The sequence below is a fragment of the Rhododendron vialii genome, chromosome 12a (assembly GCF_030253575.1).
Source record: "Rhododendron vialii isolate Sample 1 chromosome 12a, ASM3025357v1".
Classification (NCBI taxonomy): domain Eukaryota; kingdom Viridiplantae; phylum Streptophyta; class Magnoliopsida; order Ericales; family Ericaceae; genus Rhododendron; species Rhododendron vialii.
In genome coordinates, this window is record NC_080568.1 from 9,241,573 (window position 1) to 9,265,229 (window position 23,657).

The 23,657-nt window shown below is 35.6% G+C and overlaps 2 protein-coding genes across 3 annotated transcripts in view; one reads left to right on the plus strand and one right to left on the minus strand.

Moving 5' to 3' along the window:
• Positions 1-1,122: 1,122 nt before the first annotated feature.
• LOC131310515 (putative pentatricopeptide repeat-containing protein At1g13630) overlaps positions 1,123-23,657 on the minus strand; it is a 68,656-nt gene continuing 46,121 nt past the window's right edge. Inside the window, exons 3-4 of one of the 2 annotated variants that reach the window (XM_058337576.1) lie at positions 1,921-1,938; positions 1,123-1,178 (exon numbers count right to left, since the gene is read on the minus strand). The gene's annotated coding sequence lies outside the window, so the exon portion shown is untranslated. Of the gene's footprint in view, positions 1,179-1,920; positions 1,939-18,585; positions 18,599-23,657 lie in introns of both variants that reach the window. The other variant, XM_058337575.1, reaches the window with a different exon arrangement.
• On the plus strand, positions 11,497-13,377 carry LOC131310519 (UDP-glycosyltransferase 89A2-like). The gene has a single exon (XM_058337580.1). The coding sequence runs from the start codon at positions 11,656-11,658 to the stop codon at positions 13,060-13,062; it is 1,407 nt and encodes a 468-aa protein (XP_058193563.1). The 5' UTR covers positions 11,497-11,655; the 3' UTR covers positions 13,063-13,377.

The following is a 23,657-nucleotide window of genomic DNA, read 5'->3' on the forward strand; positions in this document are numbered from 1 at the left end:
TGTTCTAAAAGTCGCTAGGCGCTAGTCGGGCAGTCGGCCACCTTCGAGCGATTAATCAAATTAATCGGCAATTAATCAGTCCATATTGATCAGGAATCGGCAATTAAACGTTAGTTGGAACCTAATAGGATAGGCCCCGCTAGCAAGCCAATTAATCACCGATTAATTCCTTGTTTTATAATGATGGGTTCAATAAAAGGTCTATTTAAAAATTTGCACTAGGTTCCAAGTTGACTAATGTAAAATATTGGACTAACCTGATAGTCCCATCACTCTACTGTGCTGTCACTAGTTTTAAAATGTGATGAACAATAGTTGTGAATTGAAGACACCATGCATGAATATCCTAAAGGAAGATATGTGTTCCAAGAAAAGACCACAAATGCAAAGTCAGATAATTATTACTACCTCCATCCCAAAATGTTTGTCCGGTCCGTAAAACGATGACTAAAAAATAATGCATTTCTTTTAAGAAAAAATTCAAACTTTTTCCATAAATTGAAAGAACTCATCGATAACCGGTGAATTCTTGAAAAAAATTTAAATTTTCCTTGCAAAAGTTGTATTATTTTTACATCTTCATTTTGCAGACCGGACAAATATTATGAGACGGAGGGAGTATGAGTTAAGGTGGTACCATGTTGAACTGAAGGAAACAAAATTATCAATCTAGTCCGACGAAGTGTATCCAACTACAGAATACTCATCCCCGTTGGGCTCCTATTTTGTTTGAATCGATTAGAAACAGTTTGAAACCAGAGAAATCAAGTCTTCTTTGTTTCTTTGGAGATTATTTTGGTTTTCCAATGCAAATCAATTTTCAAATTTTGTCATATTATTGCACTCAATGGGCTAAAGAGTAAAGCCCCATCTTAATACAGGTTTTATGCTTCAAAATGATTGTAAGTTTGCCGCTTTGACTTGATTCCAAGTATCACCAGTGAAATGCATGCACTTGCAAGGTCTATGAGGTTCTGGTTCAAATCCCGATCGGCTAATTGGCATATTTATGTTCAAGCATAATCCTCATTGCCACATATAGGTGACAGTGCACTTACCTTTGGCCAATTTATGTTCAAGCATAGTCCTTGGCTCCATGCTGATGAAGTTATGAAGTAGTACCCTGTGGGTCTCCAACTTGGTCTCAGGGGCCCAAGTGTCCGCAACTCCATTGTTACCTAGAAAATATGAAACTTAGTTTAGTACATAAGTTGAAATTTCAATTCAACGACTCCCAAAAAAGATTCTCATTGCCACATATCCGGTTAAATTCCAAGCACGATTGGATAAAAAATGAAGCAGAAAGTGAAATTTTCAAACAGATACAAAAAAACACATTCACACACATGACACATGATTTACCATTATGTCAAACTGGCTATCATCCAAAAAACAATGGCACTAGGGAGTTGGGATGAGCAAAGATTCAGACATACAAGAAGGGTACTTAAAAATGAGATCTTTTAAAACAGATTCAAAGATCAGAAAACGAATAAGCAACTTCCGAACTTCAATAGGAGTCATCATTTTGGAACAATTTATGGGGAATTGAATGCTTCAAGCCTTCAACATAATCTATCAGAGAGTCAAATGAGGAAAATTTTCTTCAATGATATCTTGTACGGGGGACTTTCTATCAGTTTCCTGCCTGCAAGATACCATTTCCGCAACGGAAAAGGTTGAATATAAAGCAATACATTGCCTATCTGGTGTTAACTTGCAGAACTTAATTATTTGTGCAGGCATATGGGATAGACACTCATTAAGCACTGCACTTTTAGGGCTTCATTTTTACCTCCTACGACTACTACTAGTCTACTACTAATGTTCTACAACGTAAGCACAAGTTTGCCAATAGTCACAAAATTATTCTGCGTAGGCAACTCCTGTTCATAATCCTGTTAAAATGCAAAGCGGTACCTTGCATGCTGGATTCAAATGCTGGACTCCAGATCAACTGATGCATTGATTTTCCTATTGTGAAACCCACATTAACCATCTCTCCTGGATCTAATCAGGAAGTAGGCCATGTTCTATCGTCACAGCAAGCAGCTGAAGTTGCTGAACCCACTGGAATCAAACCCTAATTGACACAGGTCTGATCGATTTCGAGGGTACGGCTTTGACCTGTTCGATTTCGCAAAAATAAATATTTTTTTTTTTTAACAACCCTTAACGAAAAAGTTCAAGTTTAACTCTATATTTATTCTTCAACTACACCGACCCTTCACACTTTTTAAAGTCATTGGAACCACTACTCCATTAAATTAAAAGTAAACAAGCAAGCTCCTTTCTCATTTTACTAAGGTACCGTTTCGCTTTCTTTTCAAACTTTATTTATCAAAAAGAATATGATTTTAAGCTTAATAAAAATAAAAAATAATTTTTAATTTTTTTTCCACCGTCTAAAAGATTTCAATGAGATCTATCTAATAAGATTCATATTTATTAGAAAATTATTTGTGTAAACACATGATTTTTTAGCTTGAAATTATCTTCCAAAGTTCCTTTTTAAAGAAACTGTAAAAGAGCATAACCAAATTAAAAGGCCATCCACAGTGGTATGGTATAATCAAAAGTCAATTGTTGTTAAAGTTAATAATATTTGTACAAAAAATGACTCACAATGGTATAATCAAACTTAGCAACATCCTTAAAAATAATCAAATTTTGGGCTTTGAATAACCAAAACTAGCAACCTTTTTCAATAATCAAAATTTGTGAATCTCACACCACATAAGTTAACTGGTTCCAAAATTTATATACACATGTATTTCAACTAGTATTTTCTTATTCTTTTCTTTACTTGCTCTATATCTTTTTCACTTCAACCACAAACTGTTTCTCTTTTTTTTCCTCCAAAAGTAAAACTCATATTTCTCGATCATCTACAATTTAACCCATCGTTGCTGGATTAAGGTATTTTACTCTTCTTTTCAGTTTCTATTTTATGCTGCATTCTTATGAATTTAACTTAAACTTAACTTAAATTTGAAAATTGTCTTTATTTGAATTTTTTTCGTATTTGTTAGTTTTGTGCCAAATTTCTATGGGTTATTGATTCGTCTCGACGAGAGAAATGAAAAAAAAAATTTACTTTTAGCCTAGTATTTTGATAATTATTTTTTAGCAAAAAAAATGATTTTTTCGACTAAAAAGTGGTTATTAATTTTTTTTTCCTCCCCCTATGGTTGAGTAAACGAAGAACCTTGCAAAAGAAAAAATAAAAGGAAGAACCTTGCATTCTTTTTCAAATTTAAGAACACATCTGATTTTTTTTTTGAAAGATTAAGAGAGTGGTGGATTTGTGATATAGGCTACAGGAATAGAAAGATAGATAACACTAAGAAGAACATCATATGTTCAATATATTTTTGCCAAAAGAAAAAAAGTAATGGAGGGAAGTAAATGGCGGAAAACAGAGGGGGGAGAGAGATTGTGTGAAATTGTAGTGGACCTATTATTTTTGGTTATGAATTAGAAATGACCATTGTGAACCTCAACATTGTTAAGCTTAGCAACTTCTTAAGTGAATAATCAAAAGTTGATGTGTCAACTTTTGGTTATCAATTTTTTATTATACCACTGTGGATGGCCTAAGGTTATAAAATAGCATCCACAGTGGAATAATCAAAATTATAAGAAGGTTGTTAAAGTTGGCAATGTTTCCTCAAAAAAGTGTTTACAGTGGCATAACCAAACTTAACAATCTCTTAGCAACTTATCAAATTTTGGCCATTTTAGATAATCAAAGCTAAACCTTCTCTCTCTCACACACACAACAATATTTCTAAGAAAAATATTGTATTTTTAAAAGAAGTTTTTGTTGTTTACAAAAATAGTTAAACCGTTTTTCAAAAACTGTTTTTTTTATTAAAAATTATTTTCTAAAACTATTTTTTTTTCCAAAAACTTTTATTTTAAAAAAAACTGTCTTTTTTTCAACAACTATTTTTTTAAAACTTTTTTGGAAAAGTGTTTTTCAAAAAATTATTTTCTATTTCTAATAACATGTTTTTATTAGTTTGAAAAGTATTTTTAAAAAAATATTTTATATGGTGACAATTTTTAAATTTTTATTGGTTAAAAAAATGATGTGGCATGTTTTGATTATTCAATGTTTGATTATGTCACTTTAGACATCTACATTGCTAACCTTAGCAACGCCTTAAATGGATAATCAAGGTGAAGTGACAACTTTTGATTATCCAATTTTGATTAGTCCACTGTGGATGCGCTAAGGCATTGATTACAAGAGACCAAAAAATAAAATAGAGAGGGAAATGATTTTGTCACCCCTTTTTTATTAACGCTACTTTCTGCAAGTGTATTTTTGCACCAAAAATACACTTGCAGGGGAGTGACGTTAACAAAAAGGAGAGTGGCAAAATCAGCAGCCTTTTATTATCCCATAACCATCTTTTAACTGTTTAACATGCCTTTGCGCATTTTTTAAAGTATTGTTTTGTAGTGGTATGGCTCCACCAAAAAAGTAAGTGGGTGTTTGACAACCCCCTTTTCCAGTTCTCATTCTCTCCTTTTTCTTATTCTAGCTGTTCGGCAGATTGAGGTAGAACTCATAGGGATGGCAATGGGGGCGGATTGAGGCCGGAGGGTACTATCTTCATCCCCGATCCCCAAATCACTTCCCCGTCTGCATCCCCGACCCGATCCCTGACGAAAATTTGTTTCTTCCGTCCATCCCTATTCCAAACGGGGAACGGGAAATCCCCACGAGGATTCGGGGATCTAAAGTTAACTTTAAAAAAAAATCATAGATTTCAAATTACAGAAATCAGAAGTTGCATTGAGGTCTTCATAGTACGACAAAAATCTCAATGTGGTAAATACAGGTGTGATCTTGTGGACAGAAGAAACTTAATGTTTATATTTTTGTAGCAGCTATTTGTTAAGGTCGATGTCGAAAACGTGCAGTTAGTTCAACGTCAGATGGGATTTATATCATTGGTTTTAAGTATAAGGCCGTGCAAAGATTAATCCCCATGCATGAGCTTGATTTTAAGCATCTATTGCAGGGAGGCAAACAACCTTCAAAAGTAGTTTTAGGTTATTTCGAAACTGTTTTCCTTAAAGTATTGGCTTTTACTTTTTTTATATGTAATTTCATAGTGTGCGGTATTGAACTTTAGTGTCTGGTCAACTTGTTGACTGAGGTGCTGGACTTACTTAAAGGAGCCAAGCTAAAGACGAACGGCTACCTTTATAATTGATGTGCTTTTGATACATAAAATGTACAGATTTTTCTATTGAACTTTTGACTAATAAGGTTTCGTATATTCAGGCAAGTCTTCTATTTTGGGACGTCAGGTGGGTTTAATGCTAATGTCGGAGTGTTTGATATCAAGAAAGTTTCGAGTGGAGGTAAAATTGTTGGTTTGATTAAAATATTCATTAAGTAGAAGAATATATATATATATATATATATATATATATATATAGAGAGAGAGAGAGAGAGAGAGAGAGAGAGAGAGAGAGAGAGATATTTGTGAGAAGTTTAAACATAGATATTTGTGCTGCATACTTTTGCGCATAATCATTTCCTTATGAAAGCCATTGATCCCTTGCAAAGATGCAATATACCTGGTAGATGTATTATACAATTTTCCTTTTTTGGATTCTTCAATATTTTGCGTAAGATCTCATCACAGATTAACCGTTCCGCTAAATGTCTATATATACATGAAAAAAGGCCTCACTTTTCAACTTAATCTGACGATAACAAGCTACATAGGAATGGAATGTCAACTTACACTTATTTCAAGTTCCCTAAGCTGTTGTTGCAATTTTCATTGTGTCTTATGAGTTGTTCGTATGAATTTTGTAAGATGGTTTACCAACAAAATTCAGCCTTAATCAATTTATCTTGTAATGGTGTAGCTCAAAGATCTTACCCTCATAGATTATTTTGTCATATGTATGTCTAATGCAATTCATATTGTTGTGAGTAAATGTTAGAATTAAGTGCACGAACAAAGTTCTCATAAGGACCTTTTTGGGTGTCTTATTTTTCCAAGTTACTCTGAATTGCTAAGTTATAGTTTGTTGTAGCCTTAGACATGTCCAAAATATTGAGGGAAATTTTAAAAGATAGTGGGCCGTATTCGGTCGTGATGACGACTGATAATCCGCTATATGCATTCTTAATACAATTCATATTGATGTGAGTAGATGTTAAAATTAAGTGCACGAATCAGGAACTATTTTGGTGTCTTATTTTTGCAAAGTCACTCTGAATTGCTAAGTTATGGTTTGTTGTAGTCTTAAACATTTCCAAAATATTGGGGGAAATTTTAAAAGATCGGCTGCATTCGGTCGTGATGAGGACTGGAAGCTGGAAATGGACTGCATGATTTGTAGCCATGTCTACTATTCTAGCTCCATTGCTTCCCAAAACTAAGGCCAAATGTTTTGGTTTCTATCATTTGCTTTGGAACTCTAGCACTCTTTCTTTTGTGTAATTAACTTAACTATGACTTCAATCTATATCCAAACTGCTCACAAAACATATCTTACTATTACGATACGATTACTCGAAACAAAAGAATACCAGGCATGAAACATCTCGTCCCAACACCAGGCATAAGACACCTCGTGCTAGCATGAGCCGGTCACCTAATATCTATAAAACCAAATAAAAAAAAGTGCATAAAATAGATGGAATCAACGTAGTTAACTACAAAGCTAATCCAAGTATAGGTTGACTCGGTTTTTTCCAATGAACAAAAAATATATAGATGACCCTAAAGTACAAAAATTTCAGAGTCCCCACCATCGTTATTAAATAATAGATGTCTAATAAATACAACGATTTTTGAAATAATTAATTGCCTCGGTGTGAACTACAATTTTTCATTGTGTTTGCCTTGAGTTTCTAAAACCAACCTCTTTCTATGCCCATCTAAAATACAGAGTAAGTATTTTCTTCAATAATTACTCTTACTTCTTTATTTATCTATCAACACTTATTATTCCAAAAAATTCTTTCAACATCCAAACCAAACAAAACTAAATTATTTTGATTATTAAGGTAAATTCAAAAAAGACCAACAAAATGGGCAAATAGAATGGCACCAGTCCCTTAAGAGAGATTCATGAACCCTGTAATGCGCTAATGCACTATGGATTTGTAGTGCACCATCAACCATCATAGGACTAGAGATATTATCGTCATGATCGATCCAAGCAATTCATCTCATAGTGTTCCTCGAGCTCCTTTTTTCTAAAAAAAAAAAAATCTAATTGATCGGATATTGATGACGATGATCAGACAACATATCTTCATAATAAATACTAGATGGTTAGTATGAGTCAAGATCAAACTGTAAAATGTCAAATTAACGTGATTTGTGAATAACTGAAGTGCTCAACATACTTTATAAAATTACGTATTCAAATTATGAAGATGATATCTCAAAGAATTCCATTGACACGGTACAACCTGGAGTGCATTTGGTACACTAGTAACACTATAGCTACGAGAGGTTTATTGAGTGTTCTTGGGGTAATGTTTCACACCAATCACAATACACCACGTATTGTTTTGTTTTCTAATTAACCAAGTTCGGTTTGAGTTTCAAGGAAGGTTTTTGAATTTAATGAATGGTGAGAGATAGATAAAAAAAAATTTGTTAAAAATCGTGCACATAAACCCAAAACGAACAAACCCGAGTCTTTTTCCTCCGACAGACGTCATAGCATGACCACAGTCAACATACCTAATTAATGACGAACCATTTTGCACCAAAATGACTTTCCACATAATCTTCTTCCTTGTTCTTCCAACTTTTTTTTTTCCCTTTTAAAGCAAGTTGTCACTGGCCAGTTTACGAGTATTTCAAACTTATCGTTAAGATTTTTCCCACAGTTCTTGCCACGCTCCTGTGTAATTGCTTGGACGAGAAGAATACAAAATTTTATGAAAGTAACAACTAATTCTTTGACGGGGCACACTAAAGGTATCCACAATTAAGGATGGAGATAAGGGGGCTAGTAGGGACGGTCCGCCCCCCCTACGATTCTAAAAAAATACTACTATTACATTGAAAAAAAAATTTATACTATCAAAATGTATAGTCTCGCCCCTCTCCAAAAATATAGCTCGCCTCCCCTGCGCGCCATGTCAATAGTAGTGAATAAAATACTCATTGCAAGATTTTTCAATAAGCCAAGTTTCACATTATACACTAAAATCGATGGAGATAGATACGAAATCACCAATAAATATCCACTACAAAGAGACGTTACCAAGTCTGGGCTACTTTATGCATGGAGTCTGATTGCAAGGTTTTTCCAACGAGTTCTATTCTATGATAATGACACTGAATTGGCTTTGACAAGTCTTTGCACGCTAGCTGTTGTACAGAGTGGTAAGGACATGGCCATCAATCCCTAATGATAAAACATGAGGTTCTCAATCAATGATTGCAAGATTTTTCAAATCGTGAGGTTCTCAATCAATTGTTGCAAGATTTTTCTAAAACAAAACAGAGATGGAAAGATGAGGAGATGCTATTTTTGTTTATTCTCTGATAATTACATATGTATTTTCCAAGTCTTTGCGGCTCTTATGGAATCCAAAGAAATATACCATGAGTGATCGTAAGATTTTTTGAACAAGTCAAGCTCACATTGTTATACAAACAGAACCAACACGGAAAGATGAGGAAAGACTCTTCTCATTAGTTCTATGATATAATGACATGCGACTTTGCCAAGTTTTTGTTGCTTTATGGAGTTCTAGTAACATGGCCGTTAGTGATTGCAAGATTTTTATATCAGAGTCAAGACTCAAGACCCATCCAACAAACAGGGATCAAAATTGATAACTCTGGTGTGCTACCTTGCTAAGTTATTGTCACGTCGTATTTGGTCTCCCAAAGATATTATTAGTCAAGGTGCATACACAAAGGTGAGCTAGGGGGGTCTAGTGGGGGCAGCCACCACGGCAAGAATTTTAGAAAATACAATTATTATATGTAAAAAAAAGTTATCTCCACGACAAGAATTTTAGAAAATACAATTATTATATGTAAAAAAAAGTTATCTCCAACTTATATAGAAGATCCAAAATAGTATTTTAAAACTATATTAGTCTTTTTCGTACTCCACGTACAAACGACAAACATCATTTACTATAGTTTTTATTATGTTATTTTAATTTTTCCTAGAGTCGATGGCTATTCATATTACAATTCATGTTTTTTTTTAGTATACATTTAATTTGCGGACTCAGGGATACTGCCAACCAGGAGTGCTGGGCAACAGTGTCAAGCGGTCAATCTGGTCGTTTATGTACTTGGATTAGATCCGAGCCGTCCATTCCGAGATAAACGGCTAGATCTGCCGCTCGGCACCGCTGTCAAGCACCCTCGCTTGGCAGTATTCTCCAATCCTTTGCATTTTGCCATTGCTGGGGTAAAATCATGTCTCCGTTCCTGTCCACAATGCTATAATCAAAAATGGATAACTAAAAGTGTCACATCAGTTTTTGATTATTCTTTTAAGAGATTGCTAAGGTTAGTAATGTAGATATCTATAATAACATAATCAAAATTGGATAGTCAAAACTTGCCACATTACATTTTCAAATTATAAAAGAAAACTAAAAAATTGTGAATATAGGAAATAATTTTTCTAAAAATAGTTTTGAAACTAATAAAAACTATTTATTAGAAATAGAAAGTAGTTTTTGAATTTTTTTTCAAAAAAAAATAGTTTTTTTTAAAAAAAGAAGTTTTAAGAAAAGCAGTTTTTGTGTAACTACGGTGTTCGAAAAAATAGTTTTTATATAAGAAAAGGTTTAAAAAACAGTTTTAAAAATAAAACAATTTTTTTTAAAGAAAGAACAGTTTTTTTGTATAAAAATGTTTTTTAAAAACAATTTTAGGGCGAAATTAGTTTGTTTTAAATAGTTATGTTTTTTGAAAATATTATTGAAAAAGAAAAAGAGATAGAGAGAGAAGGGGAAAAGGAAGACAGGGAATTTTTTTTATTTTGTATTGATAGGTGTATTTGATTGAGAATATGAGATTCACTAAATTTGATTATTGGTAAAATGTTGCTAGTTTTGGTTATCCAAAATCCAAAATTTGGTTATTTTTCTAAGGAGGTTGTTAAGTTTGATTATAGCATTATGAGCTATATTTTGCACAAATATTGTCAACTTCAGAAGCCTATTATTTTGGTTATGTCATCGTGGATACTCTAAGGGGGTGTTTGGGAGCCTATTTTTTGGCTTTTCATTTTTCACTTTTTGTCTTTTTGGCTTTTGGGATTTTGATCAGAATGTATTTTGTATTTGGTAGAGTGTTTGGATGATATGTGCAGAATGCATTTTGCAGCAGGAGTAGTGTTTGGGAGATATGGAATGAAAATGAATTATGGATTGATTTTTTACTATGTTGCCCCCGGTTATTTATAATGGTGTATAATGTATATAAATAATGTTTTAATGAATTTTTTTAAAATTTACTTCCAAAATTACGTTTCATCCACTTCAATCAACTGTTGGATCTTCATCAACAAAAAAAGGGCAACGGTCGGATCTTCATCAACAAAACAGCCAACGTTGGTTGAGATACAACCATTCAACTTTACTCTTTCTGTCTCTCTCTCTCTCTCTCTCAATAGAACCGAGAACCAGACCCTCCCCCCCCCCCCGACGTTCGTTTCGAACGGCGACACGATCCAACCCCTATCGGAAATCAGTTTCTGGCAACCTTCCGGCGTGTTCTTGCGGATTCCGACGCGCTCTTGCAGATTCCGGCTTCTTTCCGACGAAATGAGGTAACTCCGGCTGTCCAAAATTCTGGTAGAATCGGTTGGTGATGAGCTGTCCATTATAATTGCAAATTCCGGTTGTATTTTAGCAACTGCTTTCCACCCCCCATTGGGGATGCTCCTTATGTACATGAACTGGTATGTGAAGAACTGTGTGTGAATGTGAAGGAAAATCCAGTTGAGAGGATAACATTCAACGAGGGCTTTTGTGGAAATTATCCCAACAAGGAAAGGGTAGGAAAGTCTTTTTGGCATGGCAGGTGAACAAAATGAGAAAATGACAATTGGAAAAACTCCTCCTACTTCTTTCTGCCTTTTATTTTAGAAACCTCAAAACGGAAAACCCATTTTCCGGAAAATCCATTTTCACTCTTTCAACCAAACAGCCAAAACCCAATAATGAGAAGCGGAAAATGGGAAAAGGGGCCATCCAAACACCCCCTAAGCCCCGTTCCAGAATACCTTCTTAAAAAATAAATACTACTTTTTTACATTTTAAAATTCAAAAATAATGTAAATAAAAAATAATTTTTCAATTTTTTTTACACTGTGTAAAATGTCTCAGTGAGATCTATCAAACAAGATCCACATTGATAGAAAAATTATTTGCATAAACACATAATTTTTTAACGTAAAATTATATTCTTGAAAAATAAAGTATTTATTTCCGGGAACGGGGCAAGTCAACCTCTTGGTCTTGTGGTTGATCTTCTCACTTGTTTACAAATATCTCGGTTAAGTACTCCGTACTACAATCCTCACACCAAACACTCTCTCTGTCTCTCCACCTCCTCTTCCCTCCTCTCTTCCTCCTCCTCCTCCTCCTCCTCTCTCTCTCTCTCTCTCTCAATCACCATGTTTAACTCCACCAAATCAGTTCACATCCTAATCTTTCCATACCCAGCTCAAGGCCACATGCTCGCACTCCTGGACCTAACCCACCAACTAGCCCTCCACGGCCTCACCCTAACAATTCTAGTCACACCCAAAAACCTCCCCACCCTAAACCCACTTCTCTCAGCACACCGATCAATCAAAACCCTAGTCCTCCCCTTACCCCACCACCCATCTCTACCTGCCGGCGTCGAAAACGTCCGGGACATCGGAAACTCCGGCAACGTTCCGATCATAAACGCACTGGGAAAGCTCCATGACCCAATTACCCAGTGGTTTAAGTCCCACCCTAATCCCCCTGTGGCCCTCATCTCTGATTTCTTCCTTGGGTGGACCCTACACCTAGCCAACCAACTTGGTATCCCTAGAATTGCTTTTTACTCAACTCGGGCATTTTTAACCTCTGTGCTTAACTTTCTGTGGCAGAATGTCAAAACTGTCCGCTCTTTACCCACGGTAAATCTCCCCGATTTGCCGCGGTCGCCGTGTTTTGCCGCGGAGCATCTACCTTCTGTGTACCGGGCGTACAGAGAGTCCGACCCGGATACGGAGTTCCTCAGGGATGGGTTTCTTGCAAATGCTAGGAGTTGGGGGAGTATTTTCAATTCATTTGATGGATTGGAGGGAGAGTATTTGGATCACTTGAGGAAGGAAACGGGTCACGGTCGGATTTGGGGAGTCGGTCCACTGAGCTCGGTGGGCAGGGATGAATCGATGGGTCGGGTCAACCCGGATCAGAATTCGGGTGGTGGTGTATTGTCATGGCTTGATGGATGTCCTGATGGGTCTGTGGTGTATGTGTGCTTTGGGAGTCAGAAGTTGTTGAAGAGGGAACAAATGGAGGCCTTGGCTTCGGGGCTTGAACGCAGTGGAATCCGGTTCGTTTGGGTTGTCAAGTCGGTATCCGCCCAACAAACGGCTAATGGGTACGGTGTCATTCCGGATGGGTTCGAGGACCGGGTATCCGGGAGGGGTATGGTGGTAAAGGGGTGGGCCCCACAAGTTTCAATACTGAGTCATCGAGCCATGGGCGGGTTTCTAAGTCATTGTGGGTGGAACTCGTTGTTGGAAGGGGTAGTGGCGGGGGTTATGATACTGGCTTGGCCCATGGAGGCGGACCAATTTGTGAATGCCAGACTTTTGGTGGAGGACACGGGAGCGGCAGTTCGCGTTTGTGAGGGTGTGGATTCAATTCCAGACTCGGTTGAGTTGGCTCGGAAAATTGCCGAGTCAATGAGTGGGAATACTGCCCAAAAGGTTAAAGCAAAGGAGTTGAGAGACAAGGCAATAGAAGCAGTTAAGGTAGGTGGGAGTTCTTGGAAGGAATTAGAGGCTCTAGTTGGAGAATTGGCCCAACTTGGAAGATGAACACTTGCAAATTGAGAGCCTAAAATAGAGGACGAGGATCCGTATCCAACTATGTAATAGCAGTGGCCGATATTTCTAGTCTAGAACTAAGTGGTCCAACGGCACACAATTGCCTGTGTTAGTACCTGTGATCCAACTGCTTCCAGGATGCCAATTATTGAGCCAATAGTTAGACTCGACTCCTCGTTATGGACATTATTATAATGTTGTGATAGTAATGCTTGAGCAATACTACTAGCTACTGTTCGAATTTCTTAGAGAGAATCTTCTATTTGATGTAATTCTATCGATATATACTAGCGAACTTATCTCCTATTGATTGACGGGAAAGGTAAAACGAGAATAGGTGAAAGGGTTCATACTCCCACCCAGAAGTCACCACCCCAAAGCAGATGGTAAAAGATTAATGTTCTACTTCAAACGTGTTACTATGCTTTTGCCTAGCGAAAGTCTTTCTCCATCCATGTAAACCACGGAATTAAAATACATAATTCCTAAATGGAACTTGAGACGCTCCATTGAGTCGAAGTTCTAGATTCATGGATCCGTCAATACGAATTTACTTGCAAAAGTTCATTGGAAAAGTCTTCAATACACACCCCTTTAAGGTGTGTACCATATGCACCTATTGTGTGGTTCATATTGTGCCACTTCATAAAAAATTCCTTGTAGGACCGGTCATTCATAACATTTTATTTCGTATCGTAACTTTTATACTAAAAATTCGTAACTTTTTATCAATATGATTCGTAACTTTTTAGCAATAGATTCATAACATTTTGAGAATCATAACATTTTAGTGTATTTTAATAAGGGTGCATATGATACACACCCAATTAAAAGGTGTGTATTGTAGCACTTCCCAAGTTCATTATACAGTAATTTAAAAAAAAAAAAACCGAAATGGCCCATGTAGTTTAGTATTTTTGTCAACTTGGTTCCTGCAGTTTGAATTAGCTCAATTTACACTCTGTAGTTTCTATTTTGTTTCAACTTGGTCCGATTACTAACTGTCATTAACCTCCATTAACCCTAGACACAAATGGATCCATTTTCTAGTGAATTACCGAACCCTATCTTCTCTAACATCATAGACCTAAAGTCTTTTCCTAAAAAGAAAAACAGTCATTTTTTTTAAAAATCGGGTTCTCTGGCCCATGTTCTTTTTTCTACAATACTTGAATTATTCTTCCGATATTCAAGAGGGAACCAGACACACCTAAACTCTATACTCGGTGGAGATTCTAAGTTTTTTTTCTAAACCCCTTTTGTGGCCCGAACTATGGCCGGACCTGATTCTCCTTTACCCGGAGATATGTAGACAGCTTGATGAAAGTTCGGTCCTTTCTTAAAATAAAACCCACCTCATTTTCTAAAATTCAAACGTTTTTCAAAAATATTCGAACCCCTTTTATAGAACACAAAACTCCTTATTTTTCCTTTCTTTTCAAGAACCACATCACAATCCATAGGAATCAGATCACTTATTCAGGCCCTAATCCCTCTCACTCCTTCCCCCCGAAGTCGAACGAGCCACGTTTCGGTCGAAAGTAAAATCCCGATCATGATAAATGGAGAATAGAAGCCGTGAAAAAAAATGAAGAAGGGACCAATAAGGCTCTGTGTTTTGGTTAAGAGATATATTAGGGTAAGAGGAGAATAACAGATTACAGTTTTAACCCTAGAAAATGGACCCAATCGTGTCTGGGATTAACGGAGCTTAACGGCAGTTAATAATTGGTCCACGTTGGAACAAAATGAAAACTACAGAATGTAAATTGAGCCAATTCAAATTGCAGAGACTAAGTTGACACAAACACTAAACTACAAGGATCATTTCGATTTTTTGCCCCAATTAAAAAAAGAGGTAGATCAGACACAGGTATTTTAAACTACATGCGGATAAGATAATCCCCTTTTACCGTACTCCTTTTACTTTTTTTTCCTGACATCTATGTCTAATCCAAAAATCTCGGAGAGTGAGAAGACATCATTAGAAAGATTAGATTGCAGCTATAGCAACAAATAAGGAAGATAATCGATCTGCAGAAGCACACTCTGGTTTATTGATTTGAAGCGCAAACTGATACAGGTTATAATTCATTATCATGCTCTGGGAATGCACCTCATGTCTGGAGGTTGATCGAAAATTTTGTCACCCCCATTTGTGCAGCATCTGCAAAACAAAAGATTAAAAAAAACAAAACCACTCAAAATCCCATTACCAAGAACATTTTCTTGCACTTAGACACGAGTTAATGGGGACCCAGAACATGAATCCACATGGGAATTATTTGCTTATGCCAAGGCATGAGAATGAGGTTACATAAAGCACACTCCAATTATAAAGCTCTAAGAGCATCTCCAATTCATCCAAAATAGAGGATAGATGTAACACATTGAGGAGAGATTTTGTAATTTATTCCATTTTTTCTTCACTTTTTGTACTTTTTTGGGAGAATTTTTGAGGGACCCACCGTCCTTTTTAGAGTTTGGAGGAATTTTGTACTCCAAATTTATTTTTGGTCCTCCATTTTTAGAGGACCAAATTTACTTTTGGAGGACCAAACTCTAAAAAGGACGGTGGGTCCCTCAAAGATTCTCCCAAAAAGTACAAAAAGTGAAGAAAAAATGAAATAAATTACAAAATCTCTCCTCAATGTGTCACATTCATTCTCTATTTTGGAAAAATAGAGGTGGATTGGAGATGCTCTAAGCAGCAGTATGATATAAGAGGACCAATGAAAGCAAACCATGTGTAATTAAGTCACAATTGTTAGGAGCTTATGGAGAATAATGCAGCATGCTAATACAAGAGCACAAGGAGAACTAACGTAGAAACACATGATGCTTACAAATAAGCCATCTGGAGATTACTAGCGGCAAAATATGAAACCATTTGATAGATTTCTTACTGGACTTGAGCATAAGAAGCCATGCATACTTGACCTAACAGTATTCCAACAGTTCTTTACGTAGCTCTTGCGCATGGCCATCTGTGCCTCCATCTCTGTTAGCAAGCACCGTATATTGTTATTAGGAACCATCCCAAGGGTATGACAATAATCAATAGATGCTCCAGAATATAAAATCGGAACCTAAGTTTAAAAATGGGAAATGTTCATCAGGACCAAAAACAAAAGCACAGTTATTTTCATGTCGTTGCAAGGTAACTTACCCTAAGCACAAAAAGTTCTTTCATATTCTCTCCTCTAGTTTGGTCTCCCTTAGCATTCCTCTGCACATCAAAACAAGAGTCGAGTCATTTAGAAATTTTTGGGAGTCAGAGCATGTGGCTTATAGACATAACACAGTACTCAAGATACTACTCGACAATAACACATATTCAACTTACCGCTCGACAATAACACATATCAGAAATGCTATCAACACAGATAGTATGTGCACAGATCGTGCACATACAACTCCGTGGGGCCCACTACAAGGTCCCCAAAAACAATCCTAGCCATTCATTAGCTTTAAAATGATTTTTTAAGTCATCACCTAAAAAATCAGCTCAATCCGATACTTTTAAATACTTAATGTAATCATTCAAATTTTTTATTATACTTTAGGATTTTGAAATCTCATTAAAGATTTAGCCGATTGAATCAAACACTTAAAGGTATCGGATTGAATTTATTTTTTACATGATGAATTAGAAAGTCATTTTAAAGCTAATGGACGACTTGGATTATTTTTGAGGACCCCATAGTGGGCCCCACGGAGTTGTATGTGCACGATCTGTACACATACTATCTGTGTTGATAGCATTTCTGAACACATATTCAACTGCGACATGGCGCCAAAACCTATAACGGTTTCTCTTGCTCATCCCACATGGTGAGTTAAGTATTTTTGCTGTCAGTAGGAAACTATTCCTGATTCAGTTGCACTATCCAGATTAATGGTATCTTGCACTTTCTTCCACTCTCTACCTATACTCTTACTATTCTCTCACCTATCTAATAGTGTTTTCATGCCACCTCAGTCAAATTAGAAAACATAATCATGTCGCGTTCCTTTCTGATTGGCTAAGGTTCAATAAAAGGTCTATTTAAAAATCTGCACTGGATTCCAAGTTGACTAATGTAAAAATCGGACTACCTGATAGTCCCATCTCTCTACTGTGTCACTAGTTTTAATATGTGACAAACAATAGTTCTAATTGAAGACACCAAGCATGGATATCCTAAAGGAAGATATGTGTTCCCGATAAATGACCACAAATGCAAAATCGGATAATTATTATGAGTTCAGGTGGTACCATGTTGAACTGATGGAAACAAAATTATCAATCTAGTCCAACGAAGTGTATCCAACTACAGAATACTAATCCCCGTTGGGCTCCTATTTTATTTGAATCGATTAAAATAGTTTGAAACCAGAGAAATCAAGTCTTCTTTCTTTCTTTGGAGATTATTTTGGTTTTCCAATGCAGATCAACTTTTGACTTTTGTCATATGCTTGCACTCAATGGGCTAAAGAGTAAAGCCCCATCTTACTACGAGTTGTATGCTTCAAAATGATTGTAAATTTGCCGCTTTGACTCGATTCCAATCATCACCGGTGAAATGCATGCAATTGCAATGTCTATGAGGTTCTGGTTCAAATCCCGATCGGCCAATTGACATATTTATGTTCAAGCAAAATCCTCATTGCCACATATAGGTGACAGTGCACCTACCTTCGGCATATTTATGTTCAAGCATAATCCTTGCTGGTGAAGTTATAAAGTAGTGCCCTGTGGGTCTCCAACTTGGTCTCAGGGGCCCAAGTGTCCACGACTCCATTGTTACCTGGAAAATATGAAACTTAGTTTAGTACATAAGATGAAAATTCAATTCAACGACTCCCAAGACAGATTCTCATTGCCACATAACCGGATAAATTTCAAGCACAATTGGATAAAAAATGAAGGACTCACATAGATACAAAAACACACACACACACGACACATGATTTACCATTATGTCAAACTGGCTATCATCCAAAAAACAATGGCACTAGGGAGTTGGGATGAGCAAAGATTCAGACATACAAGAAAGGTACTTAAAAATGATATCTTTTAAAACGGATTCAAAGATCAGAAAAAGAATAAGCAAGTTCCGAACTACGATAGGAGTTATCATTTCGGAACAATTTATGGGGAATTGAATGCTTCAAGCCTTCAACATAATTTATCAGCTGGTCAAATGAGGAAAATTTTGTTCAATGATATCTTGTACGGGGGACTTTCTATCAGTTTCCTGCCTGCAAGATACCATTTCCGCAACGGAAAAGGTTGAATATATATCAATACATTGCCTATCTGGTGTTAACTTGCAGAACTTAATTATTTGTGCAGGCATATAATAGACACTCATTAAGCACTGCACTTTTAGGGCTTCATTTTCACCTCCTCCTACTACTACTAGTCTACTCCTAATGTTCTACAACGTAAGCACAAGTTTGCCAATAGTCACAAAATTATTCTGCGTAGGCAACTTCTGTTCATAATCCTGTTAAAATGCACAGCGGTACCTTGCATGCTGGACTCCAGATCAACTGATGCATTGATTTTCCTGTTGTGAAACCCACATTAACCATCTCTCACGGATCTAATCAGGAAGTAGGCCATGTTTTATCGTCACAGCAAGCAGCTGAACCCACTGGAATCAAACCCTAATTGACACAGGTCTGTTCGATTTCGAGGGTAAGGCTCTGACCTGTTCGATTTCGCAACCACTAAACTCAAGTTCGAGTCGATTTCGAACTGTTTTTGGGGTAGTCAATCAGGTAAATACTGCAGCTCCGAAGTAGGCATGGTCGTAGGTGGGGAAGAAGGGGGGAAGAGAGAGGGGATTAGAAACGGGTCTGCGGGGGGAGAAGAGAGACTACCGTGTTGGTTTTCGTATTTGGATTTTGGGCAATGAGTGAGTAGAGATGGAGAAAAAACCAAGAGTAATAATTGAAGTAAAATTTATTGAATATTTTGGACAGAGAGAAAATCCAAAATCATAGATCTCCAAACAAGTTTTGGGTGGAGAAGTGGGGGGGGGGGGGGGGGGTTAGAAATGTGGGTTTTGGTAGGCAAGAGGGTAGGCAAGAGGGCAAAATTGCCTTAAATCTATATATCCCAATGTCTCGCATGCTTATAATCTGCGTGTTTCACAGTTTACGTTAAAATTGATGAAAATGGATCAATCTGCTCATTTTATATGCTTACTTTCGAACCATGGGGCGTATTTGCACATGACCCAAATCACATGAGATCAAAGTGGACTTTGTTCTAAAAATATTGACGGTGTTTAACATTTACTGTTGTCCGCTCAAAATAAGTATTTTCGTGAATTATCTTCTCAAACGATACTACAATTTAGGCGCCGATATATTTTGTCTTGTAATCAAGAATTTATTCACATTCATTAGTGGAAAGTGGTTTGGGTCATCTACATTATTGGCCCAGTGTATGCTTAAAAAGTAATTAATTAATAATTAAAAGATCGTTATAATTTTCCCTTGGCCTACTGGGTAAAACTAGGCTAGTGAGAAGTGAACAATTCCTTTTCCGAGTTATAGGGAAAAAAATATTGTTCCGCTAAAAGTTTTTAAAAAATACACCGACCCTTCACAAAAAACCATTTTAATAAATTTATTATTTTTAAACTTAAAAATTACAAATAAATACTGTTTTTTATGAACTCTTAACGGAACACATAAAGTTCAAATTTAACTCTATATTTATTTTTCAACTACACCGACCCTTCACACTTTTTAAAGCTGTTGAGACAACTAGTCCATTAAAATAAAGTACGGAGTAACAAGAAAGTTCCTTTCTCATTCCACTAGGCTCCGTTTCCGAAAGGAAAATAAGTATTCCCTCCGTACCAAATTAGATGTCGATTTTTGATATCTGTGTCAATTTCAATTACTTATATCTTTCAATATGGATCTCAAAATATATGCAATATGGATCTTGTTTGATAGTTCTTGATTAGTTCTATTATACAAAGTTTTCAAACTCATGAAAAATATTATAGATTGAAAAATATAAGAGATGAAAAATGACACATTGCCATCCATTTTGGGACGGAGGGAGTATTTATTTTTTAAGAAGACAATTTTAAGTCAAAATTTATGTGATTACGTAAATAATTTTTCTATCAATATGAATCTTGTTTGATAGGTCTTATTGAGATCTTTAATACGGTGAAAAAAAATTAAAAAATTAAGTTTCATTTACATTATTTTTAAATTTAAAAATGTAAAATAAATACTTATTTTTTAAGAATGTGTTTTGAAATGGGCCCAAGGAATTGACCACTAGTTGCTGTTAACATGCTTTTGGGCTTTCTTTTAGTATTGTTTTGTAGTGGTATGGCTCCACCAAAAAAGGACGCGGGGGCTCTGCTGCCCACCAGGGGCTGCTGCCCCTGCCCACACCTCTCACACACCTCTCACGGCACCGTTTTGGGAAGGGTAGAAAAAACAAAACTCTCCGTTTGCAATCCTATGAAGCAGAAACGTGATTATGAAAGTCATAGAATTAAAATTTAATTATGTTTCTTTAGAATAATATGATCAGAATAATAAGATCTTCGCGTCAATTCAAACGGATTGAAAATTGGAGCACTTAAATTTTTAATCATATTTTTTAATATATAAACGGTCTAAAAAAATTAAGTGCGCTAATTTTTAATTCGTTTGAACAAATACGAAGATCTTATTATTCTGATCATATTATTCTAAAGAGATATAATTAATTTTTGTCTATAGGGCTCTCATAATCACGTTTCTGATCTACAGGATTCTAAATAAAGAGTATATACTTAATTATGAGAGCCCTAGAGACAAAAAATAATTATGATACTTTAGAATAATATGATTAGACTTGTTCAAACGAATTAAAACTTGGCGTACTTAATTTTTTTAGACCGTTTATATATTAAAAAATATGATTAAAAAATTAAGTGCTCCAATTTTCAATCCGTTTGAATTGACACGAAGATCTTATTATGCTGATCATATTATTCTAAAGAGACATAATTAAGTTTTAACTCTAAAACTCTCATAATCATGTTTCTACTCTATAGGATTGCAAACGAAAAGTTTGATTTTTCTTTCCTTCCCAAAACGGTGCCGTGTGAAGTGTGTGTGAGGTGTGGGCAGGGGCTGCTGCCCCTAGTGGGCAGCAGAGCCCCTGCGTCCACCAAAAAATTAGTGTTTCAGTTTACCTTCTTATTTTAAAAGTTCTTTTTTTCAATTTTCAAACTCAAATATAATGAAAATAAAAAATATATTTTTTAATTTTTTTGCACCGTATAAAAGATCTCAATGAGATCTATTAAACAAGATCTATATTGGTAGAAAAATTATTTGCGTAAACACATAATTTTTGAGCTTAAAATTACCTTATTTTTCAAAAAATACTTTTTAAAGAAACCGGAACACCCCCAAACCTATGCTCAGTGGGTTTGGATTAAAAAGTTAAGTGACTTATTTTTTTGTTCTTATTTTAAAAAAATTTGCATTTGATTGTTTTACGTCAAATTTTTGTGGCTTATTGATTCTTCTCGACAAGAGAAACTGAAAAAGTAAAAAATTTTGATCGAAACTCATAAATTTTTGAATAAAGACAAAAATAAATCAATAAGTCGGTTTTTTTTAACTTATTCTTGTTTTTTTGAAAAAAATTGAGTTTCAATCAAATTTTTTTTACTTTTCCGATTCCTTTCATCAAGACAAATCAATAAGTTACAAAAGTTTGACACAAAACTAACAAATACGAAAAAAAAATTGAATAAAGACAAAAAAAAAAAATCAAAATGACTTTTAAAGCCAAGCCCCCCCCCCCCCACCCCGAAACAACTATCATTAATTAGTGTATTTTAACTTTAGTTAACGTATCCTACGATACATGATACGTATCCCGATACACTACGCAAAATAAAAAATCTGATATACGTATTCCGAGTTAAAATCACTTAGGCCCCGTTCTAGAACCTTCTTAAAAAATAAACAACTTATTTCACATTTTCAAACTCAAAAATAAAGTAAATGAAAAATAATTTTTCAATTTTTTTTGTATCGTATAAAAGATCTCATCGAAATCTTCCAAAGAAGATCCATATTGCATATTTTTATATTTCAATAAACCCATAATATTTGAACTTGAAATTGTCTTCTTAAAAACTAAGGGGTTTTTTTTTGTTCCGGAACGGAGCCTTATACAGTTACGAACTTAAAAAAATATCTACACTCTCTCATGGACCTACGGGAATAGCAAGTTGTGCACAAACAGCGCGCACAACGCGATTTTGGACCGGTCTCGAATTTCACAAAGATGATTAGAGTCGCTTATTTTATTCAAGATACTTAATTTAGGGTCCCCATACAAAATTAACTCAATTCGATATCGATAAGAACGTTTACGAAATATCCAACTTTACTTCAAAATTTGGCAAACAGCACCTGTCCCTTAAGAGAGACCCATGAACCCTATAGTGCGGTAATGCACTACGGATTTATAGTGCACCATCAACCATCATAGGGCTAGAGATACTATTGTCAAGATCGATCCGAGCAATTCATCTCATAGTGTTCCTCGAGCTCCTTTTTTCTACAAAAAAAATTCTAATTGATCGGATATTGATGACAATGATCAGATAACATATCTACATTATAAATACTAGATGGCTAGTATGAGTCAAGAATAAACGGTAAGATGTATATATCTCAAGCATATAATTAATGAGAATAAATTCTATATATCGTCGGTGTAAAATTTTACTTTTCCACCACTACCTATTATGGGCCCCACCGAGTGTCTATTATTGTGATATGAACCGTTCATATTTTAAGACCTACAATATAGTATCGTTAGGCAAAAAATTAGCTTGATCAGAAGTCGATAAATATATCAAAATTTGAATTTTGGTTTATAAAATGGACGATCTAATTTCTGTCAATAATAATAATGATAAACTATCCATTTTACAAAGCAAAATTCAATTTTTGATACTCCTACTGATGTCCGATCAAGTTTATTTTCCGCATGGATATACTAGTATGAGAGGTCTACAAGATGAATGATTCAGATTAACAATAAATACACGGTAGGACCAAAAAAAGTGGCGGTGAAAAAGTGAATTTTCACCGCCGGTGGAAAGAATTTAATCTCATAATTAATTATGAATGTCTAATTAACTTGATCTGTGAATAACTGAAGTGCTCAACAAACTTTATAAAATCACCTATTTAAATTGTGAAGATGATATCTCAAAGAATTCCATTGATACGATTCAACCTGTAGTGCATTTGGTACGCTAGTAACACTATAGCTACGAAAGGTTTATTGAGTGTTTTCGGAGCAATGTTCTACACCAATCACAACACACCACGTGTTTGTTCCAGAGGCCAAAACGAATAAGCCCGAGTTTCGGAGTTTATACCAGTAAGGCAGTAACAACACCTATGGAGTACCAAATGACCTTGCTCGTGCTTTAGAGGAAAGAATAATCTCTCGTTAGCTACCAGCCCACGGAAGTTGTAGCATTTTTTATTTTCTTTTTCCTCCGACCGACGTCCATGACCACAGTCCACAGTCAACATCC